Source organism: Pseudophryne corroboree, chromosome 2 (assembly GCF_028390025.1).
Source record: "Pseudophryne corroboree isolate aPseCor3 chromosome 2, aPseCor3.hap2, whole genome shotgun sequence".
Taxonomy (NCBI): domain Eukaryota; kingdom Metazoa; phylum Chordata; class Amphibia; order Anura; family Myobatrachidae; genus Pseudophryne; species Pseudophryne corroboree.
In genome coordinates this window covers 988,075,646-988,103,355 of record NC_086445.1, presented here as the reverse complement: position 1 = coordinate 988,103,355, position 27,710 = coordinate 988,075,646, and the positions used below count along the sequence as shown (strand labels likewise).

Below are 27,710 nucleotides of genomic sequence, written 5' to 3'. Positions count from 1 at the left end.
AACCAGAGGAGCCAATACTTTCATACGTGTTGCTGTAAGATGGAGACACGGAAGTATATGCAACTTTAAAATCCAAAGTCCGAGATCCCTGTTTTAACTTTGTGATGTTTCCTTTCTTTGCGGCTTGGAAATCTCTGATAGCTTGGTCTAACGAAGCCTGATCTTGCACAGAAAGTGATGCTGGGAAGGATTTAGCAGTATGTAGACTGTTGACAAATTGGTCATAATGCCCAGATGGCTTTGAATGGCCTAACTTTGTAGCAAACTCCTGTTGTACTACTTCGAGGAAGGCAGCAAGATCATTCAGTAGCGGATCTTTAGATTCAATGAGAGGATTTGCTCAATCCAGTGCTTTAACTCTGTAGAATAGGAGAAAATATCTGATTGCATTGACTGGAGTAATACTCATTGAAGATCCCAACTCAGTAACTGCGAGGTATTGGCTCACTAATGCATGGATCTGAGCATAATCACAAGCAAAGTAAATTGGAGCTTGAGTGTCAAGTGGACACTTTGAAGGCTGAATGTCAATTGAAGTCTCAGAAGACAATGTAGGACACTTGACAGTAAAGGACTGGAATAAGCATTCAGAAGTAGGAGTATAATCAACTTGAGATGCTCTAGGGTAGAGAGAGGACGTCATCTCCAGAACTGACTGACAGGAGTTCCTAGCAGAAGTTGACTGAACACTAGAAGCTTCATCTTGGGGTGAGATGCTTAGAGCCTCCATCTGGGTTGAGGCAACTGCAATATCTGCAAGGACTGTGGACTCTGGACATATCGACAGAAGTTCATTACTTGAAACACTGGAGTGAACCAGACCGGGTTCGGAGGAACTGGAATCGGTAGGAACTGAAGGCAACTTTGGACAGACGGATGGAACTGGGATTTGTCCAGGGATACTTGAGTTGACTTGAACCAAAGGAGGCTGATCTGGACAGAAGGATGGGACCGGATTGGGTCCAGAAAAGCTTGAATCGGCTGTGACCGGTGGAGTCTTCGTATTGACGGATAGGACTGTATTAGATCCAAAGATGCTGGAATTGGCTGGAACCAAAGGAGGCTGATCCAGACAGATGGATGGGATCAGATTGGGTCCGGAAAAGCTTGAACTGGCTTGGACCGGAGGAGTCTTCAGATTGCCGGATAGGGCCGGTTTAGATCTGAAGATGCTGGAATCGGCTGGAACCGAATGAGGTAGCTCAGCACTGGAAACAGCTACTCGGGCTGGCTGGAACCAGTGGAATTTTTGGACCGGCGGCTGGAAGGGTTAGGTCCATTGATACTTGACTCTTTATAAACAGAATCCGTATGTTCAGATGATCCATCTTGGAGTTGTACAGAGCTGGTAGTACTCTCAGAATTGGGCCTATTCATCACAGGACCCCAATCGTAGACTTTTTGGACACTCCTGTCCGGAATAGAGGAAACTGGAACTTTAGATGATACACAGGAAGATTTAATGTAAGAACTCTGTGATGTTGGGACCTGTCACCAATTTTTGACTTGCGGAGAGAACAGTCTTTAATGAGGTGACCAGAACTCCCACAGTAGAAAAAGAGGTGAAGCTGCTCGCGACGCTGGCATCCGGCTTCCAAAAGTTTGGAGCGTGGGTAGCTCTGGGCTCTTCCCTCTCTCTGCACAGGAGGAGAAACTTTAGTTTTAATGAAGTCTGACACAGTGGTTGAATTAGAATCAGTAGACTGAGCAGGACTTTTTACCGTGTTCAAAGCACCTCCTAGGATTTCAGGTATTACTGGAATAATTCTTGATAGAAGACTTTGAAGTTGTTCCAATAGATGACAGAGAGTCCTCATTGGTTCAGGTTTCACAGCAGGAGACAGAAGAGTCCTCAAACCTTTGAAAGAGGAAGTTGCCCTCTCAGGAGAATTAGCTTTAAAGGGAGTGCCATAGGGCTGACTTGAACGAGGTCCAACCATAGGAATGGATAGAGCAGTAGAAGCTGGAATAACTGGAATTCATGACCATCGAGTCGCGATGCAAGACCTTGGAGGGCCCCTGACCCCACACTTTTACCGCCGTCCGAGTCCATTTGCCTTGAACAAACTGAAAGGTCTGTGTATATGTCTGTTCCCGGAGGGGGCACTAGTGGGTCAGTGGTGGTACGATGGAGGAAACGAGGAGGCCGTAGTAAGTTCCTGCTCATGTGCGCAATGATGTTTATTAAATACACACAGCAATATAATGATTACTGGAACAGGAATAACAATACAGAAGTTTCACAGCATGGAAGCTGACATTGGTTTTAAGTACAGTCATGAAGAATGAGCTGATCTGGAAACCAGCGGTAAGTAGAGAACAGTAATGACCGGCCTGGGAGCCGATGGCAATCAATGATGGTCGGCCTGGGAGCGGATGGCAACTGAAATCAGTACTCTGGAGGTAAGTAATACAAATGGTATAATAGCAGTCACAGGTAATGAACTGGTCTGGGAACCAGTGTAATTAGCAAACTGCGATGATCGGCCTGGAAGCCAATGGTGAACATTGATGGCTGGCTTGGAAGCCGATAGTAACAGGATCAATATTCAGTAGGTAGGTAATGCAACCGATGGTAGTAAATACAGGCAATAAGTAACTCCGGTAATCAGTCTGGAAACCGACAGCAATAGATTCACAGTCAGAATATATGCACAAAGTCCACAGAGCCAAGCAAGGCTATAGCAGGAGACAGTTGGTAATATACAAGCTGGTTGGTTAAGTGCTGGATGCAGTAGCACAGTGCTGAATGTAGATTAACAACACACAGGTGAGAATGACGAGGCAGCACCTGTAGAGAGTCTCTTCCTGCATGTAGAAATGCAGATGGAACTGCACCAAACTGGATGGCTGATGCCTGTAGTTCCACAGAGCTAATACACAGAGGAATCTCTGAAGACAGGAGACTGGAGCCAAGAGACGCTTGTTCACAGGATGTGATGCATTGTTCAAAGCAATGATACTGAGCAGGAACTCTGAGTATATACCCCCTGGTCAGCAGGGATTGGAGAATCAAGTCATGTGAGCGCTCCAATGCTCAGGAGTGGATAGCACCAAGTTAGCTGACTGCAGGTGTCATGGCGGCGCCCATACTCTGGAGATGGTGGGAATACATCGGGGTACACGCTGTATGGCAAGCGGGGTACACACTGGAGAGAGTCTCAGCACTTTGCAGGCAATCATGGAACATGCTGCCAGGCTGAGTATGTGACCTCCAGAGGCCAATACATCAGAGCACTGGTAAGTGACGTGATGCAAAATGCAGATTCCTGACACAGTGTACTTTATTTTAACAACAGCACCCCTGTATTTTTACAGCACACAGGACCAGTGTACTTTTATTTTAACAGCAGCACCCCTGTATTTTTACAGCATACAAGACAGGGCCAGTGTACATTTATTTTCACTGCACCCCAGAATTTTTACAGCATACAAGTCAGGGACAGTGTATTTTTATTTTAACAACAGCACCCATGTATTTTCACAGCATTCAGGAGGACAGTGCCCTTGCCCCCTGTACAACACAGTAACAGCAAGGACAGCAACACCCATGTACAGCTGCAGCACCCCTAACAGCACATGAAGCACTAGTGACAGCCAGGACAGCACCCCTAACAGCACAGTGACACCATAGTGACAGGAGCAGTACCCTTGCAGAGCACACACTGACCCCATCCGTTGCCACCACCCACAGAGAGACAGAGGTTTGTCTTCCTCACTCTCCTAGTCTGGAGTGAAAATGGTGGTGACGCGTGGCTGTTTATATGGAATCCAAAACCCGCGAGAATCCGACAGCAGGATGATGACGTTTTGCCTTGTTCTGGTTTCCAAGTCTGGTGGGAAGTCCCGTGCCGGACTCGGATTCTGGCCCGGAACGTGATGTTCGGGGGGGTTCGGTTCTCTGAAAACCGAACCCGCTCATCTCTGATTTGAACATAATATATGCAAAACGTTTAAGGTAAATTTCTGCATTTTCACGAACAATTGAATTCCCCCATAGACGTCATGCCAACAAGTTTCAGCGAAAAGGCACATAATGGCCTACAATATCTCTCCAACTTCATCCTAGACCAAATTACTGGCATAATGTTTACTGAATAAATGAATCTCTTAAGATTATCAGCAATGTAATAACATCATAAGGCCAAACTCTGTAGTTTCAAACCTTAAATCCTATCCATGTTCGACAGAGAGATGCAATTATGCCTGATGGTGTAAAGACATGCCTGAAAAGCACAGCAATAAATTTAACAGAGGATTCATACAGCCCAATAAATGTAACTCATCCACAGTTAGAAAACAATGTTAAAACTCTGTATTGAAATAACAGTTTATTTACAGTCTTAAAATAAAATGTGACATTTCTCAGAGGCTTATTTACTAGGGTAAAACGGGGTAGGCAACTTGTGGCAGCTACTGGGGAACTATACATCGCAGCATGCCCTGCCACAGTTTTCCTGTTAATGCATGCTAAAATGGCGGCACTGCATGCTGGGACGTGTAGTCCCACCACAGCTGGAGTGCCAGAGGTTGCTTACCCCTGAAATTACATATATTTGCTACTAATTTCAGCACATGGGCTAACAGACATGAGAAATAGTGTCAGCATTATAGTGGTGAAAGATGACAGAAGTCTGTAGAGGATGACTTGATTTAATTTTACACTCACACTAATGGGAATGCTTTACTCTTCTGTGTGATAACATCCTATGGGAGTTATTTAATAATATGCTGAAACGAGCAATGGAGTCCTGTAACCCATAGCAACCAATTATCAGCTTTCGTCACCCTAGTAAGATCTGACTAGTGAACGCTAACTTCTGATTTATTGATATGAGTTACAGCATATCCTTTTTGTATCCTTTTATTACTTAACCCTGGAAATAAGTAACTTTTAGCAGTCGAAGTTGCTGACCTACAGGTCACATCATTTAAAGTAGCTGTAGGCTTTTGCAGTCTTAGTTATTGGCTCACTATTATGGGAAAGACAATTTCTAAACCACTAAGTGTATGTACTAAGATAAAGAGTTGATAGTTTCATCCACAAACCTAATTCGGAAATACAGGACACTTCAGGCCAAATGTGAAATTCAGTACAGCACCGCCATATTGTAACATGGCAGGGAACACACTAAAGGAGGGTATTCAATTACCCTCAGAAAAATTTTCAGATGAAAAAAAAACAGTTTTTTTCTTTCTGTGATTTTTGCCCGATGGTCATTATTGGGCAATTCAATTGTAGCTCCTTTTTTGTTTTTTGTCAGAGAAATGAGCCGTATTCGGACGAAAACACATAGGATCCAGGAAAAGTTCCTGGACCCATGTGTTTTCACTCCCGCGATCACCAAAACGTGTCATTTATTGTGTGTTTTTTTTTCTCCTACCTCGTGCAGGTGAAATAAATCTATGATAACTGCTGGCTTATGGGGGCTAATTGGATAGCCCCCAGGAGATCAACTAGCTGCAGTAGTTTACTGCGGCTAATTGAATACCACCCTAAGGCAGAGTTTGTCAAATTCCGCCATTGCAGTCCACGATTTATGGAAATCCACACTTGAGTCTGGATGGTTTAATCAAAATGACTGAGGTACTAATTAAGTCACTTTTGCTCAAGCCTGGATATCCTTAAAACCTGTACTGTAATGATGGAGTTTGAGAAACTCTATACTAGAATATTGCCACCAACATGTTTTTAACAGGTTGCTCTTCAGGGATGGGGAACCTTCGGCCCCCCAGCTGTTGTTGAACTACACATCCCAACATGCCCTGCAACAGTTTTAGCATGGCCAAATAGCAAACTGTTGAACTACACATCCCAGCATGTCCTGAAACAGTTTTGGCATTGTCAAATTGCAAAACTGTTGCAGGGCATGCTGGTATATGTAGTTCAGCAACAGCTGGAGGGCCAAAGGTTCTCCATCCATGCTCTAAATTAATTTAAGGGAACATTGCTATTTTCTTGGGGAAATAATGTATATTGTATTTCGATGGACCTCTGTGATACTGTAGTGTGGTTGGTCCCATCTTTCTCTATAATGCGAATGTCTCCACCATATATCTCTTAGGAAAATCACTCAGTTGGGGCTCCTAGCTCACAGCAAACATTCTCAGCAGCGGAACCATCAATAATTAAATGCAGAATTCATAAACAAACCATATAGTGAAGCAAGCTCTAAAAATTACAAGAGGATATCAAATGTCATAGTAATTTTTTTTTAAATAAAATATATTTAAAATTTCACTTAGACATGTGACAGGCAAGTCTATATATATGTCGTCCCCCCTCCCCCTACCCTTTTCAGAACACACAAATCAACATATCTGCCATAAAAGCATATCAGTGGTGTGGTTATATTATTCAGACTGACATCATGTATAAGGATAATGTATCATGGTATTGTGCTTGTCTGGACAGCAAGCTCTATACAAGTATGGACCAATCAGAAGCTTACGGGCATTATTTACAAGGCACAAAGCAATACATGGTGACACCCCCTACCCCGACACACGCCCCCAAAAAATCAATTATTGATCTTATATCCTGATCAACCTAAAATTCTGACAAAATGCATGTGTTTAGGGAACAAGATGACGGCATCGTCACATGTAATAAAGGCAGACAATATGTCCCCTCATGATCATTATTAAGCAGTATATTATTCTAAACTAAGCAATGTTTTAGGAGAAAAATTAAAACATTTAATAATAGGAGTGTTTGGAGTTTGTAGCGCCAACACTTTTGCATAATGCGCCAGTTTCTAGAGCGTTGATCTTTCCACCTCCTTACAGATCTATGCGCAGTTTTTCGTTCATGCACCTTATAGTATGTTGATTGGACCATATAACTGCAGCAGTTGCATGGTGCATTATTTGTGCATGTCGTGTTATATAACGAGCAATGAACTACAAGAGTTAAAGATGGATCTGAGCCTTACCAAGAGTTTTAACTTCTGAAAAACTTTTCAATGCAAGCTTAAACAGATGGTAGGTGTCTGATGTGCCGTGTGAACAGAAAGCAGTGATACACATGCATAAAATCAAAAGACGTTCTAAAATACACTCAAACTGTTCCTTCACTAGCAGAGTTTGTACTGTACATAGGATAAGTGCTACAAAAATAGCTCTAATAACCAAAGTAAATGTATGAATGATATTTAACCTTTCCTTCGTCGATCATTTTTTTCACAGTTCCGCAACCAAAATAATATCAAATATACAGTAATCAGTGACCCAGTTGCAACGTCCAATCCTCGGGGCTAACTTATAGTTCTGTTATTTACAGTGGTTAAATGTTCATTAGGAAAATCCAATGAAGTCATATATTGCAGTAATTAGTCTCTCTTAGCTTCTTCCCTGACCTGCCAGCCAGCAGCACCTCCATTACCAGTTAATCATCTTTTCACCGAAGACGAAATACCCTTTAATAAAATGTGAACGTCAGAAATTCTTCTTCCATATATCCATGGTGTGAAGACGTATATTTAGTTGTAAGCGCATTGAGTGTTTCCACTTGCATCCAGTGACGCTGTTAGGGCATCCTGTGTCCTTTAAGCACCAAGAGAAGAATCTTGGAATCTTTATCTTTAAACAAGAACAGTGCAAATCGATGGCTGCTTTAAACAGACCATAACTCTGTAGACACGCAGAAAGCATTTGCTAGACATACTGACTCTTTGAGTACAGACTTGATGTCTTCCTGGACATTACACCACGTAGGGCATTCGATGCCGGTTTTGAGGGCAACGAATATTTGAACTTTTTCTCGGTGGTGGAGTAAAAACAGCACAGAACCAGCCCTCCGGCTATCAGAAAGAGCGCCGTCGCCCAGCCTATGTAAATAGCGTCCCCCAGCTCTCTCTTTTGGGATTCGTTAACAAGAGGGTTGTAAAAGTCTCTGATGATCTGATTCGCCGTCCAAGATACTGGAATCAAAACGATGATGCCGGATAGGATGAAAGCGACTCCCGCCGCCAGCAGAATCCGTCCCTTGGTTCTCTCGTCATCTCCCGCACACACCGTGCACTTCATGCCAACGATGGCGACCATGAAGGCCAAGAATGACATGACGATTGCCACGCACATCAGCGCTCTGCCCGCTTGCAGATCCGGGGTAAGGGCCAGCAGCGAGTCGTACATTTTGCACTGCATCCTGATGTTCGCCTGCCTGTAGCAGTTCATAAACAGGCCTTCCCAGAGGGCCTCAAACACCACAATGTTATTGCCAATGAACGCGGTCACCCTCCACTGCGGCATGCCCGTCACAGCACATGTGCCAACAAGGCCGATGCCCCCCAGGACTAGGCCAGCAATCTGTAGTGCACCTTTATCCATCTCGGCTTTCCTGCAGTGCAGTGGCAGGTGCAGGGTGGGTACAGAGCACAATATAAGGTCTCCGCTGGGAATTGCTGTTCTGCACACTGCAGCCACCTGTCGCCAGCCAGGATCCAGCAGAGACTGGCTGCAATCTTGTGTGCAGAACAGTTTCTAAAATTGAAATACCACCAACTAGAGTAAGAGTTCTTGTTTATCAGGTCTAACAAGTTTACCAACCAATGACAGGATGGCACGAAGGGGTGTGCTTAAACCAACAAAGGATTCTTCATTTCAATAACTGTAACCTCTCCGCTCATAGCAGTTTCCTTTTTTGCACTTCATCACAGCGGCTGACAGGTCAAACAAGTTTGGTAGAGGGCAGGTTACACACATACAATTGAACCGCTGCCTTGATAAACAGCAAGTATTTCAAGTATATGGATGACTTCCAAAGGCTGCAAGCGTACTGGAAAAGAGAAACAGGAGACGGCGATAAGCAGTCACTAAGAAACAAGTCTCTGTGCCCCTGAAACCGCATTCTTTTGTATTGCAGTGACCTGATTGGACAGATTTTTAAAGAACAACAATCCACTTGCACACACACACAAAAAAAATCATAATAAAAGGGAAGGCATTGCAGGTCGTAGGCTCCTGCTGTAATTAGACGTTTCACAAAAGGGGTAATTGCAGCACGAGGCAACCGCATGAGATGGCACAGAAGGAGGCTGTGTGATAATGCACGTTTCTTGCCCGTATCAATGTAAAATAGGAAACATATTCTTTAAACATAGTATTGTAGCTTACAATTGTCTAGTTCAGTTAATAAAATGAAATCTCATCTCAAGTTACATAATACACTCTTACTATTTACAGGTGAGCACTTTCTTACAGTTGCTGCAGTTGTGACAAATAGGAGTGTTAGGTCCCATGCGACTCGGCCGCACCAAGCTTTTTTATTTGCTCAAAATGTGAATATTATTCGCATAAATAAAACTCATAGGGCCTAATTCAAACCTGATCAATGTTGTGCGAAATGGCACACGGGCAATTATCGAACGACTGCGCATGTGTACGGATTGTAATGCGCAGGCGCATCGCCAAACTGCAAAAAAATACTGCATCTTCTTTGATCGCTAGGCGAACGCAGGCTGATTGACAGGAAGCGGGCATTTGAGGGTGGTAACCAGGGCCGGTTCTTGCCCTTTTGGCGGCCCGGGCAGGAAATAGGGGTGCGGCTTCATACAGGGGGCGTGGTCAGTTACGCCCCCTTTACAGTAGAGTAGCGCCGCTGAAAAAGAGGAAAAAAATGAATACTTACTATCCCTGCTCCCGACCGCTGCAGACCTCCGCCGGCACCGCTCCTCTCCTCGGATCTGGCATAGACAGACACTAGAGGTCAATTATGACCCCTAGCGTCTGTGTCAGTCCCACAATGCTGTGCGGTGCGCGATGACGTCATCGCGCACAGCAAAGGTCCTCTCCACGAAGGGAAACTAGACGCATAGCGTCTAGTTCCCTTCACAGCGGGGAACCAGCGGGACCAGCGGGGGACACAGCGGGCAGTGGGGGGCACAGCAGTAGCAGATCTTGCCATGGTGCGGCGCCCTGCGGAAGGCGGCGCCCCAGGCAAAAGTCCTGCTTGCCCGTGACAAGATCCGCTACTGGTGGTAACTTGGCGTTTTCTGGGAGTGTCAGGAAAAACGCAGCGTTTTTTACAGGGAGGGTGTGTGACGTCAGCTCCGGCCCCGATCAGCTTGATTCTTTCGCACTGTAGGAATAAGTCCTGGGCTGCGCAGATTGCATACAGTAGAAAAATCATTCGATGGTGAGTGAGTTGTGAACGGATTTGCTGTCTGGTGAAGTTTTAGCACGCCGTACGCATGCATTCACTCTCTATGGGTGGCGGCTATCTGATCTCAGACCTCTACAAAAACGCACAGCAGCGATCAGGTCTGAATTAGGCCCTTAGTGTAGGACACTAACCAATATACTGTATAAGTGCCACAGGGACAATAGAGGTCATTAGTATATTTGGTTAATATATTGTAATTCCTGTATAAAAGAAAATACTTCCTGTTATATTTACTCTGTTCGATGTTAAGAAAGCAAACTGTCAGTCCATAGTACTGCGTTACAAGGGTGGTTACACATTCATCCCATATGTTACACTCATTTTAACTATTTTCGTTCCCACCCAAAGGTCTCAGTAGTACCAGAGAAACAAGTCCGTTGTTACAGTAAACATTTCATGTTTAATGTCGTTGAACGTACAGTATGTCTAAGTGGGGAGGCATTTGATATGCCGGCTGTCGGGATCCCGGCGCTCACCATACCAACGCTGAAATCTCAATAGCTGGCATACTGACAACTATTCTCCCTCTTGGGGTGTCCACGACACCCCTGGAGAATAAATAGCAAGGCATGCATAGCGTGCCATCGTGTTTAATGTCGTTGAACGTACAGTATGTCTAAGTGGGGAGGCATTTGATATGCCGACTGTCGGGATCCCGGCGCTCACCATACCAACGCTGAAATCTCAATAGCTGGCATACCGACAACTATTCTCCCTCTTGGGATGTCCACGACACCCCTGGAGAATAAATAGCAAGGCATGCATAGCGTGCCATCATGCCTGCAGCGTGGCAAGTGCAGCTAGCCCGTAAGGGGCTCTTTTGCGCTCACCCCGCTGTCTGCATGCTGGAGGTTGCGATCCCTACGCCGGTATGCCTGGCGCCGGGATCGCAAGCGCCGGCATAACGTACTATACCCATCTAAGTGGTACTTGCATACAAGATATCACTGTTAAGAGGTAAACTAAAGGTGATCACAGGAAAAATAAACAAAACCATTAGATTACTACAGTCATTTGTGTCAGTGGTTGTGACTGGGGTTTTTCCAAGCTAACGCAAACCAAAATACCTGACATCACCATCTTGGGTGGAGCCACTACATACTTAGGCCCCTCATACTGTAGGTAGAGCCTGAAGAAGGTTATACATTGTTAACAGTAAAACCATTTGCTTATGGGATAGGCTCAGTTCAAAAGTATTCTGGCAATGCTATTGGTGTGTTTCTGTTATTGTAGAATGCAAATACTTACATGGATTTCTTTATTGTACTTACCCGTCACATTCTTCTTGTGTGTAAGTCAAGAGGTCAATACTGAAAATGTGCAGCTCTAGACTCCAGGAGAATATTGTTAATCTGTCAGTGCCTTGGAAGAAGCTAGACCGTCATGTACCTGTCAACAGATCTGTTAACGTATCTCTAAAAATCAGATTAATATATAGCCAAACACTCCCCTCTGCGAGGCTGCGGAGTGCAGCCAGATAGAAGACAGATATCATGTCATTAATAATATATTTACACAAAACTGAGAGCTGCTATTACGTAAACTGAGGTGCCAGTCAATGCAGGTACAATTCTGGGTAGTTTACCCATGACCTACTTTTTTTAGGCCTCATGAATGAAAGAGCTCAGTGTATTTGCTCAGTGGAGATTGTGGTATTTACCAATAGGCTTTGTGTCTTCATGAACAAACTGATAATATTCAAAGAAAGTTTATCCAGCCAACGAATGATGATGATGAAGAGGTTTCTGTTTATAGCTGCAAACGTAACCTTGACCTGCTGATATTAGTGTTGTGTTATGATACTATGCGCCACCTTACTCAAAACAGAGATAGTAATGATGGGTTATCAAAGAGTAAAAACACATTTTCAAGATGCTTCATACTTCCCTGAACACAAGCCATTGTATGTGACTTGGCTATTGATGTGGAACTTTTTTGTAAAGTCTGGCACCCATGCTGAACCTTTTACAATGTCATTGTAATCATTTTTTTTAATATGTCATGTTTCAATAATGCTTCACCGACCTTAGGTGTTTTACATTTCTGTAACCAGGACAGTTTGTATCATTTAAAAAAAAAAAAAAAAGGTCAGGCAGACATAGAATCACTTTTTTTATTTTGCTGATTAATTTTAATATGTTTTTTGGGACAGATAGGGACTTCTTGTAGTAATGTATTCACAGTGGTGAAAGTAGTAAAAAATTACTTGTACTGTAGGCGTGGTCACGTGCCACAAGGGGCATGGCCACATACAATGGGGGCGTGTCAACATGACACACCGTCCATTTCTCGTTACTCTGAGAGCATTCCTTTCCATTCCAAATGCACCTTACCTATATGGTGGTTTCTCACAACCTTGAAGAAATGTATCCTCCTTAGTCAGACAGCGTCTTCAGTCGGTATGCACTATTCATGTAGGAAATCAGATGGTCCAGTAGATGCCTGTTTATGTAGGAATATAACCAAAGTCATCGTCATACAACAGAGGTTCAACCAGACTCATGCCACCTGTGTCAACTTCTGCTCCCTGTGTCTCTCAGCCACACCATCATCATCTCCACTGCATCTCTCAGCCACACCGTCATCTCCCGCCTGTTCCTCTCAGCCACACGTCATCTCACTCCTGCTACTCTCAGCCTGCCCCCTTCAAATCTGTCTCTCAGCCTACACCCCCCCCCCTCCATTCACTCCGTGTCCCTCAGCCTGCCCCACTTTAATCTAACTTGAACTAACGGAATATGAATCCCCTAACATAAGGTGCAGATTCCCCTCCATTCATAGAGATCTGCAGGCATAGAAGGCCAATATAGGGCATCCTAAGCCGCGGAAAGCCTGCACCCGGGGTGCCTCTGGTGGACCTTCTGGGCACAGAAACCTTTAAGGGCATAAGGTACCACAAAAGGTTGACCACGCAGGAGGATGCTATCTGAGAGGATTACTTCATCATTGAAGGTGCTGAAAGACTTGAAGTCACAAGAGAGTTACCTGGAAGAAGGCCAGCCTTGCAGGACAAAATGACCACTGTTGGCTGAGGCATCCAGGTCATCATCCGCATCAGGGACACTGGAGTTCTGGAGGTGAACACGTCACAAGTCATCAGGTACAGGAGGTCCTTTCCACGTTTGTAAACCACATTCAGATGGTACTTTTGGAGCTTGGGCATCAGGCAGTATGCAGGGGTTTGCAGAGAATAGAACTCAATGGGTAATGGTCTGTCTCTAATAGCACTGGATGCCTATACAGTAGATCAGCTTCTGAATCTTTTGACAAGCAAAGACTAGAGCCAACAGTTCCTTTTTAATCTGAGCATAATGCGACTCGGTAAGTGCAGTGCGCAGAGACTTTTATAGGGAGATTTCAAATGTGTTGCCAAATGTGATGTCACATCTGGCGTACAATATCTGTAGCTTTAAATTGTAGGCATGCCCCCGCAGCAGTTCGCCAGAGGAGGACTGCTGCCACAGCTGCTGGGGACACCTTATGGCTAGCTCTGGTCCACCATTGAACCACTGCTGCCCAGGGAGACCAACAATCGAGTAAGTGAGCTCCGGGCTTCAGTGCACTGTAACAGCTTGCCAGGGAAATCATGCGTAATTGCCAGTGTAGCCGGCCAGTGGAGGGAAATAAAAATTATTAAAATGCTACCATTGTACTTTGTAACCCACAATGCGTGTACTTCCCCATTCATTGAGGCGCACTTGCACATAGAACATCACAAAAGACTTTGCACTGCACTTCAGGTATCTGCATGGTCACCTTCGTTCAATAGTCCTGCTGTTTAATGGGATCCAATGAATGCTCTTATAAGGAGCAATTCATTGATCGGCGATGTGCGGTGGCACACATCGATAGTAGTAAAGGTACAGCAGCATTGCAGGTTTTCCTGCACTCCTCTATAGAGTGCAAGGAAATAGTCTGTGATGTTGGCAGTGATGAGCTGCCAGAGATACAGCCAGAATGCTAACACCTTGGAGCCACTGATACTCATTGCATTGCCCCATAGTGCCACACAGACAGTGTTTAGTGTTTAATATATTTGGTGGTAAGCAGTGGTGGCTCAAGAGGTGGGGCTGAGGCACTGCGCAAATTTCAAATAGAGGAGCCACACCAACTGTCATCCCAAACTGACTCACTGGCAGTTGGTGTGGCTCCACTATTTGAAATTTGGATTGCGCTGCATACCCACCTCTGGAGCGGCCACTGGTGGTAAGTGGGGATTCCACTAATGATGGGGAATGCTACCAGTGCATTAGCCTTATGAGTCCGAAATCCTTAATCAGGCCCGGCATGTCCCATAGCATTCGCAGGGGCTTCCATCTTGCCTAACAGTTAATTTAGGAATCGTATTTAATGTGCTGATCTCTCGTTGCCGTCTTCCTAATTATCAGTTATCTCACAGTTCTTTCTTTGGATTTCATGTTGATCACTATTAATAACACATTATAAGCTAAACATCTGCTGCAAATTAGTTATGCAAATTACTTCAAGTACTTGATAATTAATTTATAGAAATGTTTAAAATAAATGTCGTTTTTCAATCAGTAACAGCACGTCACAATATTAGTTTTGTGTATAAAAGTGTGTTTTGCTCATCATTCATCATCATCATTATCATATTCATCATCATTTTAGTTATAACATACTTGCCAACTTCGGCAAGATCCTATTCTGGGCACTCCCAGGAGAGGACCCCTGTGACGGTATGCCAGTATTCCAAACAGGGACAGGGCCTTAATGATGCATTCAAAGCAGATTGGCGTATCACTGCCCATTGTCCCACCCACTTCCCAGGGAGGCTGGAGGGTGAGTAAAGGTTGCGGAAGAGTGGCCCACCTTTCCAGGAGGCTCCCCCCCAGAATCAAAAGTCTCCCAGCAGTTTTGGCAGAGTGGGCATATATGAGTTATAATGTGCCACAAATCCCGTAGGGCCGAACAATCACCCTACAGACATGGGGGTCTATTCAATTCAAGTCGGAATTCCCGACCTGTCGGATAAACGTCAGTTTCCGACATTTTAAGCTTGAAACCAGATTCAACCTTTTCAATCAAACTGCCATTTATCCGACAAGTCAGATTAGCCGCTGATCTACGTGTTTTGTCGGATTAGCGGCCAAATCCAACAGGTTTTAGCCCTGTTTCCGACAATGTCAATCCGACTTTAAAAAAAGTCGGATTGCCATTGTCGGAAATGGGCAAAACCTGTCAGATTTGGCCGCAAATTGAATACTGAAATGTCGGATCCTTTCTGTGGGAAAGGATCCGTCATCAGTTGAATAGACCCCATGGCATACATGAATATAATAAAAACAGGAAAACAATTAAGCATACAGTTTTACCAAATACGGGGAATGCAATTAGAGCAACATGAAGTTAAAATAGAGAATTAACTTTTCTTTTTAACACATGGCCAAGATGGCAGTGGGAGCAATGAAGGGGTTAACCCTCATGTCACGGTGCTATCTTTAAACGACTAATTGACATCTAGGTGCCATTTTCAAAATGTGTACTGCACCCAGTGTTTAAAAATATCTAAAATGTAAAAGTAGTTAGGACTGCTGTATCAGAGAAGCCGTGAAGTGGCCAGCAGCTTAAACATGTGTTTGCAAACATTTGTGACAAATTCTCTGAATTTTATTACCAGATAGATTCAGGGATGGTTACAGGTAATTTTCAGTGTGCGGAAGGGAATTTGGGGGTGGGGATTTGCACCCCCCTTCCTCTTTGTTTGTCTGTCTATGACCCCTCCCCCTTCCAGCACCTGATATATAATTATCTCCAGGTATGATTGAGCAGCTTCCAAATTGTTTGTCTGCTTGTGAGCATGAGGCATTGAATGGGAGCAGCATTTGGAAGGCATGCTGTTCCTTGTAGTGCCAATGGGAGATCCTGGGGGTGGCTCCCTGGTAAGTTAGCTCTCTGTCAGGAAATGTTTTAGTATTGACCTTTATCATGAGGCGTACTGTGACAAATTACATGGCCCAATGTGGGCACTGCTATTAAGTAGTTAGGACTGCTGTATCAGAGAAGCCGTGAAGTGGCCAGCAGCTTAAACATGTGTTTGCAAACATTTGTGACAAATTCTCTGAATTTTATTACCAGATAGATTCAGGGATGGTTACAGGTAATTTTCAGTGTGCGGAAGGGAATTTGGGGGTGGGGATTTGCACCCCCCTTCCTCTTTGTTTGTCTGTCTATGACCCCTCCCCCTTCCAGCACCTGATATATAATTATCTCCAGGTATGATTGAGCAGCTTCCAAATTGTTTGTCTGCTTGTGAGCATGAGGCATTGAATGGGAGCAGCATTTGGAAGGCATGCTGTTCCTTGTAGTGCCAATGGGAGATCCTGGGGGTGGCTCCCTGGTAAGTTAGCTCTCTGTCAGGAAATGTTTTAGTATTGACCTTTATCATGAGGCGTACTGTGACAAATTACATGGCCCAATGTGGGCACTGCTATTAAGTAGTTAGGACTGCTGTATCAGAGAAGCCGTGAAGTGGCCAGCAGCTTAAACATGTGTTTGCAAACATTTGTGACAAATTCTCTGAATTTTATTACCAGATAGATTCAGGGATGGTTACAGGTAATTTTCAGTGTGCGGAAGGGAATTTGGGGGTGGGGATTTGCACCCCCCTTCCTCTTTGTTTGTCTGTCTATGACCCCTCCCCCTTCCAGCACCTGATATATAATTATCTCCAGGTATGATTGAGCAGCTTCCAAATTGTTTGTCTGCTTGTGAGCATGAGGCATTGAATGGGAGCAGCATTTGGAAGGCATGCTGTTCCTTGTAGTGCCAATGGGAGATCCTGGGGGTGGCTCCCTGGTAAGTTAGCTCTCTGTCAGGAAATGTTTTAGTATTGACCTTTATCATGAGGCGTACTGTGACAAATTACATGGCCCAATGTGGGCACTGCTATTAAGTAGTTAGGACTGCTGTATCAGAGAAGCCGTGAAGTGGCCAGCAGCTTAAACATGTGTTTGCAAACATTTGTGACAAATTCTCTGAATTTTATTACCAGATAGATTCAGGGATGGTTACAGGTAATTTTCAGTGTGCGGAAGGGAATTTGGGGGTGGGGATTTGCACCCCCCTTCCTCTTTGTTTGTCTGTCTATGACCCCTCCCCCTTCCAGCACCTGATATATAATTATCTCCAGGTATGATTGAGCAGCTTCCAAATTGTTTGTCTGCTTGTGAGCATGAGGCATTGAATGGGAGCAGCATTTGGAAGGCATGCTGTTCCTTGTAGTGCCAATGGGAGATCCTGGGGGTGGCTCCCTGGTAAGTTAGCTCTCTGTCAGGAAATGTTTTAGTATTGACCTTTATCATGAGGCGTACTGTGACAAATTACATGGCCCAATGTGGGCACTGCTATTAAGTAGTTAGGACTGCTGTATCAGAGAAGCCGTGAAGTGGCCAGCAGCTTAAACATGTGTTTGCAAACATTTGTGACAAATTCTCTGAATTTTATTACCAGATAGATTCAGGGATGGTTACAGGTAATTTTCAGTGTGCGGAAGGGAATTTGGGGGTGGGGATTTGCACCCCCCTTCCTCTTTGTTTGTCTGTCTATGACCCCTCCCCCTTCCAGCACCTGATATATAATTATCTCCAGGTATGATTGAGCAGCTTCCAAATTGTTTGTCTGCTTGTGAGCATGAGGCATTGAATGGGAGCAGCATTTGGAAGGCATGCTGTTCCTTGTAGTGCCAATGGGAGATCCTGGGGGTGGCTCCCTGGTAAGTTAGCTCTCTGTCAGGAAATGTTTTAGTATTGACCTTTATCATGAGGCGTACTGTGACAAATTACATGGCCCAATGTGGGCACTGCTATTAAGTAGTTAGGACTGCTGTATCAGAGAAGCCGTGAAGTGGCCAGCAGCTTAAACATGTGTTTGCAAACATTTGTGACAAATTCTCTGAATTTTATTACCAGATAGATTCAGGGATGGTTACAGGTAATTTTCAGTGTGCGGAAGGGAATTTGGGGGTGGGGATTTGCACCCCCCTTCCTCTTTGTTTGTCTGTCTATGACCCCTCCCCCTTCCAGCACCTGATATATAATTATCTCCAGGTATGATTGAGCAGCTTCCAAATTGTTTGTCTGCTTGTGAGCATGAGGCATTGAATGGGAGCAGCATTTGGAAGGCATGCTGTTCCTTGTAGTGCCAATGGGAGATCCTGGGGGTGGCTCCCTGGTAAGTTAGCTCTCTGTCAGGAAATGTTTTAGTATTGACCTTTATCATGAGGCGTACTGTGACAAATTACATGGCCCAATGTGGGCACTGCTATTAAGTAGTTAGGACTGCTGTATCAGAGAAGCCGTGAAGTGGCCAGCAGCTTAAACATGTGTTTGCAAACATTTGTGACAAATTCTCTGAATTTTATTACCAGATAGATTCAGGGATGGTTACAGGTAATTTTCAGTGTGCGGAAGGGAATTTGGGGGTGGGGATTTGCACCCCCCTTCCTCTTTGTTTGTCTGTCTATGACCCCTCCCCCTTCCAGCACCTGATATATAATTATCTCCAGGTATGATTGAGCAGCTTCCAAATTGTTTGTCTGCTTGTGAGCATGAGGCATTGAATGGGAGCAGCATTTGGAAGGCATGCTGTTCCTTGTAGTGCCAATGGGAGATCCTGGGGGTGGCTCCCTGGTAAGTTAGCTCTCTGTCAGGAAATGTTTTAGTATTGACCTTTATCATGAGGCGTACTGTGACAAATTACATGGCCCAATGTGGGCACTGCTATTAAGTAGTTAGGACTGCTGTATCAGAGAAGCCGTGAAGTGGCCAGCAGCTTAAACATGTGTTTGCAAACATTTGTGACAAATTCTCTGAATTTTATTACCAGATAGATTCAGGGATGGTTACAGGTAATTTTCAGTGTGCGGAAGGGAATTTGGGGGTGGGGATTTGCACCCCCCTTCCTCTTTGTTTGTCTGTCTATGACCCCTCCCCCTTCCAGCACCTGATATATAATTATCTCCAGGTATGATTGAGCAGCTTCCAAATTGTTTGTCTGCTTGTGAGCATGAGGCATTGAATGGGAGCAGCATTTGGAAGGCATGCTGTTCCTTGTAGTGCCAATGGGAGATCCTGGGGGTGGCTCCCTGGTAAGTTAGCTCTCTGTCAGGAAATGTTTTAGTATTGACCTTTATCATGAGGCGTACTGTGACAAATTACATGGCCCAATGTGGGCACTGCTATTAAGTAGTTAGGACTGCTGTATCAGAGAAGCCGTGAAGTGGCCAGCAGCTTAAACATGTGTTTGCAAACATTTGTGACAAATTCTCTGAATTTTATTACCAGATAGATTCAGGGATGGTTACAGGTAATTTTCAGTGTGCGGAAGGGAATTTGGGGGTGGGGATTTGCACCCCCCTTCCTCTTTGTTTAAATATCTAAAATGTGTAAGGTATGCGCCGCAAGGGCCGGACTTGCTCCGGCGTCTGTTGCACTGCACCAGGGGGAATGTAAATGAATAGCCACTGCATCGATGAGGTTTCCTAACACTTTTTTTGCCCATGTACTTTAAGGTTTAAGGGGTCTATTCATGAAGCAGTGAAAAGAGTGGAGAAGTGAGCCTGTGGAGAAGTTGCCCATGGCAACCAATCAGCTGCTCCGTACAATTGTATAGTATGCAAATTATAAATGTTACTTCAATGCCATGGGCAACTTCTCCACTGGCTCATTTCTCCACACTTTTCACTGCTTCATGAATAGACCCCTAAATGTCTGCATTATTTAATGATAATTTACTTTTAGCTGTTGGTTCCCTCAGTCCACCTTCCAGAGAATGGAATTTCCTCCCCTGCAGCCTCCTCCAGCAGAAGGGTATGAGAAAGTACAAAGATAGCTGGCAAGCACAGCCAGCAAATCATTTCACTGGAGCCCCAAAGAGCTTCTACTCCTTGGCCAGGAGACTGCTACCTGGGAATCTTGTCTGCCTGCCTCTGGAGCCCAAATTCGTCCACAGAAGGTGATAAGTAAAGTAACCCATAGCAGAATCCTAAAAGTAAAGTCTCTGGGGGAACCATGTTCCACCCCAGACTTCCTGCCACCTGGGCGGGGGTTATATGCCCAGGAGGTCTCAGGCATAGAGTGATCACACCCAACTGTCCATTAGAGACAATGTTAAATCTATGCATCTATGAGACATGCACAGCACATGCGCTTAGCTTGATTGGTTAAGGGACCCAGGGACCGATACATAGACGCTGCAGCGCTGTTCACGTGGTTTTCTGATGTTCGGAATACTATGCATGCACAGAACCCATACTGTGCATGTGCAGTCCATGTCCTGCATCCATACATGAATCAAGCCCCTAGAGTGTATTAACCCACTATGGTAAAAGAAGGACCTGTGTGCTCTGAATGTGGGTATTCTTTGGACATCAAGAAGGATTGTACTTCTGTGACATCTGTATGCTGTGATTGCCCCAAGCAACATCTGCAAAGGGAGTAGTCTTTTTCAAGACATTTGAGCAATAAACATCTTGCCTTAAGAAACCTGCATCTGCTGTGTCTTGTGACCACCAAAATAGCGCAAAACTCTATTCCATTCCCTGGCTATTTTAGATTGAGCCCAGTGTCTCCAAGTTCCAGCCCTCTGCCCGCTACTCTTGTAGGCTGGTCAAGATAGTAAGGAATCAGTGGGAATTACCCGAGACCAACCAGGTGGTGTTGCAGCAGCATGACCACACATACCCAGAAGTAAGCGCTTCCAGGTGCTGGGGTAGGAACCTGGTGGTGGCAGCAATAAACCCACCCACTGCGCAGTGGCAGCAAGTAACCCGCACACTGCGCAGTAGCTGGAGTCAGTAACAGACAGTTACTGACGTTGAGAGGGAATCCCTGGCAGTGGTGACATAAGCCCACTCAGGTTAAATCACCTGGAGGATGTCTATGTCCCAATAAAGTGGCGTTGGTTATGAAGTGTGCTCCTGAGTCCCACCAGATGGGGTAATGCCAAGGTCCAACACAATATAAAACAGGTTGCCCCTCAGCATGATTCATTGGCCGTGATGTACTAAAGTCAAAATTCAGTAAAAACCCATTTTGGGGGGGTTTTACCGCATTTTCGTATATGTACTTACCTCAGTCCGCCAGGTCTCCGTCGTGCAGGGACCTGTAGAAGCCTATGGGGCTTCTGCCGCAATGTGATGTGGAGGGCGTTCCGTCACGGAACCCTTCCAGCATCCCCCGTGTCTGCCACTGGTCTGTACATGCGTAGATGGACTCCCAGGTCATATACCTGGAAGTCCAGCAGCCGCAGCACATCCCGAAGGACAGCTCTGATCGCAAGAGCTGTCCTTCGCACCACTAATCGCATATGTTAGTACATATATGATTAGTGTTGGCGCGATGTGTTGCGGGATGTACCGCAGCAGGTTGAACTTGATACATCCCACCAAATAGGTAATCCAACTGTTACTGTTGACAACTTGTATTTAATAGCTGTGGAGCGTAAAGTGACATCTAAGATACTAAACCAGTTGGGCAATTTTTAAAAGATCAGAAGCATCCTGTAGAATACAGTTTTAGATAAAGTTAGCCATTATTAAAGCAGTCGACATACTGGGGGTCATTCCGAGTTGATCGCACGCTGCCAATTTTCACTGCGCTGCGATCAGGTCTCTACTGCGCATGCGTATGCACCACAATGTGCACGTGCGTCGTACGGGTACAATGCGGATCGTTGCCGAGCTATGGATTTAACAAAGAATCCATTCGCACAGCCGATCGCAAGGAGATTGACAGAAAGAGTGCGTTTATGGGTGGCAACTGACTGTTTTCTGGGAGTGGTAAGGAAAACGCAGGCGTGTCCGGGCGTTTGGAGGGCGGGTGTGTGACATCAATTCCGGCACCAAAAAGACTGAAGTGATCGCAAGAGCTGAGTAAGTTCAGACCTACTCTGAAACTGCACAAAATTTTTCGCACAGGCGTTCGCACACTTGCAAAGCGAAAATACACTCCCCCGTGGGTGGCGACTATTGCATTTGCACGGCTGCTAAAAACAGCGAGCGATCAACTTGGAATGAGGGCCACTGTACTGTAGGAATGTTGGGTCCACATATCTGATAGGTTCCGCATTCCAGGTATGAATAATGAATATATGAATGAACTTTAAAAAAAAGTGTACATTATACCACATCATTTAGGAATATACTTGACCTAGTATTACTCTTTACTTTTCAAACAGCGGTCAGTATTTATTTATTGACGTGTGAATATTTCATGGCAGACCTTAGAGGTACAGTATTACAGATATTGCGCCAGCCATTTGCAAATGGACACACAAACAGTTGCAATTTACTAAAACAAATGGAAAAATAATCCCGTTTAGCAGTTCGTGCTTTATATTATCTCTCATGTCACGGGTGTAGCGAGGGTGACTCCAGTGGAGCGCGAGCTCCGGGCGCCATAAAAGTTAGAGGGCGCCCGCCACCTCCCCCCTCCCTCCGCTATACTGTATGTCGCTTTACAGACAACTGCAGAGCAAGAGGAGAAGAAGAGGGGCACACACTGACTCAGAGACTAGGTAGGGATCAGGGCAGGCCAGAGGCGACAGCAGGAGACACAGACAACCAGAACATGCCAGAGCTCTGCCGCCTTCTTTTTATGTCTCATTGTCTGCTTGTACCTGTGCAGCAGGGTTACTTCTGTCCAGCTACATAACGCTCTGCCCCGGCTGCTGCAGCATCTCTTTCTGCCCTGACTGCTGCAGCACCTCTCTCTGTCCCTGCTGCTGCTGCAGTACCTCTCTCTGCATTAGAAGCTGCAGTGTAACATATATAAGCAGCTCTATTGTGGCTCTACTGTGGTGTAATGTGAATAAACGTCTCTACTGTGGTGTAAAATGTATAAACGACTCTACTGTGGCATAACATGTATAAGCGGCTCTGCTGTGTTGTGTAATGTGTATAAGTAGCTCTGCTGTGTGGTGTAATGTGTATAAGCGGCTCTGCTGTGTTGTGTAATGTGTATAAGGGGCTCTACTCTGTGACGTAACGTGTATAAGGGGCTCTCCCATGTGACGTAAAGTGTATAAGGGGTACTGCTGTGTAGCTCTGCTGTGTGGTGTAATGTGAATAACGGACACTACTGGTGTCATGTGAATAACAGACACTACTGTGAGTTGTAATCTGAATTAGTACTATTTTGTCACCACGCCCCTTCCCCATGAAGCCACGCCCCTATATATTTGTTACTCGCCTTCGGCATGCAATGTCCCTATTTTAAACACGGGGGATGCCCAAAGGAAACTTTTGCCCTGCGATCCACAAGGTCTAGAACCGGCCCTGTCACCAATTTAGGATTATTAAATATTTTTTTCTTTTCAAATGTGACATTTCAGTACAGGAGAGGGGGCGTCAAAACATACCTTTGCTCTGGGCACCATGGCACCTAGCTACACCTCTGCTCATGTACAGTAATTCATTTTTATTAAAGTCTGAAATGCTAATTATAAAGGTCTTAGGTTTCATCCCCCTGCATACTTCAAATGCAGTACATCAAACCTTAGCAGTTTAATAGTAAGGTTATGTTTTAATCATACAACAGATGTCTATGTTAATTCCAGGCTGTTCATTTACCAAATTATGCAATGTGTTGAGTTATCTGAATTTATTGCATATCATTTATTAGGAATTTAAAGGGAACCAGTCCCCTAAAACAGTACAGGCAGCCATTCTATAAATGCAGAGTCCACAAGGAACCATTGGTATCATTGATGATGGACAAAGTCAATGGTTTCCAGTGAATTTATAGGCTGTATTCTCATGGATAACTCATAATTCAGTTATGCTATTGTTTACTATGGGCATAGTCTCCACGTGTCCACCTCTACGCCCTTTAGAAAATTTAATGCAGTTATCCCATAGTGCACAGGTTCTCAAACTCTGTGCTCAGGACCCCACATGGTTCATGTTTTGCAGGTCACCTGTAGATTTTTTAAATGTGACGGTGATACACAGTGACATGGAAAACGTGAACCGTGTGGGGTCCTGAGGACCGAGTTTGAGAACCACTGCCGTAGTGAATTGTATACATTCTTATGAAGATAGAAGTTTATTCCAAGATGCACTCAGCAGCTATTCAAATTGTGAGATTTAAATGGGCCGGAGCATTTAGCATTTTATATTATTGCCCTTTTAAATTCGGCAGTGGCTAAGACCATAAACACTCATGAAGTGACAGTGACAGCACGGTTCCATGTTCCTCAGATACAAATCAAAAATGTGTGGCAGATTTGCCACAGGCATAATCCTAAAGCAGGGCAGGATTGAGGATTGTGGAGGCCCCGGGGCAACTAAGTTGTGGGGGTCCTTCAAAAAAATGGCCCCTTAACATCCCCCAATATGGCCACAGTGCCATCCCCCAATGTATGCCACACAGTCACCCCCTCTTGGCCACTCCCACATGCCCCCCAAGTACTCACCTCATAGCCAGCTCATAGAGCAGAGCAGTTCCCTAGTCCCTGAATCAGCGTTACGGAATTGATGTCTCATCCGATGCTGATGAGGAGACTGAGGAGCCACTCTGCGCTGCATGTAGTCTGTCTGCATGCAGAGCTGCAGCAACCCCTGTCCGGGAGCACTAGCAGGTACCGCTGGGCACCTTTTTTCAGCAAGTACAGGGTCAGACTTACCTTGTGCGGGGACCCCTCTGTATGTGGGTGCCCTGGCGTGACCACCACGTGTCTCCTCCTTAACTCAACCCTGCCTAGGGCGGCCACCTACCTCATATCAGCTGCCGATCCTTTTAGCAGCACCAGTGGGGGATGTGGCTCTAGCACAATGATAATTGCATTTTGCTGAGCTACACAGGGACAGGCTACTTTCATTGTGACGTGCTGCAGGGAATATGCTGGGCTGCCCTGATGTCACTCACCCTCTCCGCCTTCTCGCTGTCACTAATATTATCAGGGGTAGGGATGTGTCACTGCGAATGTCATAGGGCAATATATTGTTATAAGGGAGGTACAGTATATTGAAGTCTGTATTTTTAGGGGTAGTATAATAGTAATGTTATGTGGTAGTGTATTGATGTCACCCCCCCCCCCCCCCCCTCCTCCCCCAGAGTACCACCTCTCTCCTCAGGGTCATTCTGAGTTATGTGTCGTCTTAACTGCAGAAATGGAAAAAAGCATGGAAAAGGTGTTCTTACTGCTATTCTCCGCGAAACGCTTATGGTGCTTTTCTCTTTCCTTTTTAAATAGACCTCTCTGTGTCCCCTGGGCCGCCCCTATCACTCCTCCATCCCCACAAACTGTGACATTGGGAGGCCTGGACTAAAGCAGGAAATGCGGTAGAAACTCTGAAAATCCTGTTTTTACCACTTTCCCGTATGTGACAAGCTCTGGAATGAGATGTGATGCATTCCGGAGCTTGGAGCCGGTGGGTAGCTGGTGTTACCCAGTAGAAGCCTATGGGCTTCTTTCCGCACCCCCCAAAGCTGCCGCATCACTCAGCACATGCGCAGAAGGTCTTAGTTCTGGGTCCTAAACCCGGAGGTTCAGTGATCGTAAAGGACAGCTCTTATCTGGAGAACTGTTCTGTGCGATACTGACTACATTTCAAAGTACTTACCCAATAAGTATGCATGTGGTAAGTGGCGGGATGTACAGCCCGCCCTGTGTGTGTATATTTATCATAGGAAGGGGGGATAATGTTCTGCCTAGGGGCGGCCTGACCCTTAAATCTGCCACTGAAAATAGCTAGTGTACAATTCAAACATTATACAGTCCCATTTGAAGTGTAACATTTATCAGGATCCCAATGAGCTCATATCATGTGACAGGGCAGGAAACGTGCATCTTACGTAAAACACTTTTCCTAATGTATGTCAATAGATCATCTGGAAGGGTGACAGTTTTTATCCTATGTTCTCACATATAATCTATTCCTGTATCATGTCCATACAACATTGAGGAACCTATTTAGTAATATTTGCAAAAAAGCTTTGATAAGCTGCACTCCACATCGCTGCACACTGGGGCAGCTTGAAATGCCCCAGATGTCAGGACACGGGCTCTATTATGATATACAGTATTCATGACTCTTCTTTTTATCAATAGCCCATATTAGATTACTCAGCTCCCAAAATGGCTGCCTCCACTATTTGTTTCCGATTAGATTAGTACACTAAGGAGGAGGTGTTTCAAACCTTCTAAAGAGAACAAGTTAGGGTGTTTGCCATAGCAACCAATCAGCTTATAGCTATTATCTGTATCTAGTATATTCTATAAAATTATAGGGCCATTGGTTGCTATGGGCAACTACTCCACCTGACCTCTTTAGAAGGTTTGATACACCTCCGCCAAAGGATCTTCCTGTGCAAAGATCAGTTTAGTTATTACTATTACATAACTCCCAATATTTAAGGTTTCAAAGTTGGGAAATAGCCATGCCAAAAATGGGCCATACATTATCCTCATCATTTTCCAGGCATGGTTCATGTCACAAATTATGCACCTGGCCACTTCTTCAAGGACTTGAATTCCTCACCACCCTTGGAGACACCACTCCTTCACTGCCAGCACCTGTTCACCATCGGTCTGCTATTCCAGAGCTCCCAGGAACTTGGGACAAATGTCATGACTACCTGGATGGTTGTCCCACAGAATTGGGACTATCTTGGCTACACTGGAACAGATATGCTGCACTGTAGCACTGACTTCACTGTGACTGGCAGGCAGTGACTTCCTATTGAAAGTGCTTCCTGCCAGTCACCCGCAGGACAGCCAGTACCATTGGAAGGTGTTTCCTCCCTCTGGGACTGCCAGTACGGGCTGCTATTAGCAGAGAGTGTGCTTCCTGTGGGCAGCCACTTCCTGCCTTTTGGGCAACCCTACCCATCTTTTATGGGCTGCAGATGATGCAGTCCATAGAAGTCGATCTCTTGCGCACGCGCAGTCCCCATGGCCAGTTGTACGCATGCGCCAGTCCAGGTGCCTGCCAGATCCATTGTGCAGGTGCCAGGACCAGGCTGGCAGCTGGCTGAGGCTCTCCTCTCCTCCAGGTAGCACAGGTATGACAGCCCCCCTCCTACAGAGAGGTAGGAGCCACTACTGAAAATAATTATACCATGGCAGGTATAGAGACCAAAACCGAGCTCATTCTTATGGAGAGATGTACTAAGCATTGAAGAGAAATAAAGTACCAACCAATTAGCTCTTGACCGCCGTGTTACAGGCTGTGTTTGAAAAATGACACTTAGGAGCTGGTTGGTTGGTAGTTTTCCTCTCTCCACTTTATCACTTTTTAAGGCTTAGTACATCTGCCCCTTGGTGGGCTATGGCATGAGGGGTTATTAATTCTCACATATACATGTGGACCTACAGCTGAGAGTAAATGAATATACTGTAAATGTGTACCACAGAAAGCTGCAATGTTTGTGGAACGGATTGTAGAAAATAAAAGAATGTGATTATGCCTCCAAAGGAAAGTATGCTGAGTGATGGGACAAGGTTATTGCAGGCTGGGAGTATTCATAGGCTTCTGGTGTTTATATATCGGTGCTGCTAGACTGACCTAAGGGGAATGATG

At 45.1% G+C, this 27,710-nt stretch overlaps 1 protein-coding gene across 1 annotated transcript; it reads right to left on the bottom strand.

Moving 5' to 3' along the window:
* Positions 1–4,316: 4,316 nt before the first annotated feature.
* Positions 4,317–8,648, bottom strand: CLDN8 (claudin 8). The gene has a single exon (XM_063956419.1). It carries the CDS (start codon positions 8,329–8,331, stop codon positions 7,657–7,659), a length of 675 nt encoding a protein of 224 aa, XP_063812489.1. The 5' UTR covers positions 8,332–8,648; the 3' UTR covers positions 4,317–7,656.
* Between the last annotated feature and the right edge of the window lie 19,062 nt (positions 8,649–27,710).

Coding starts and splice junctions, on each gene's coding strand:
- CLDN8 (XM_063956419.1), bottom strand. CDS start 8,331: ATGGATAAAGGTGCACTACAGATTGCTGGCCTAGTCCTGGGGGGCATC.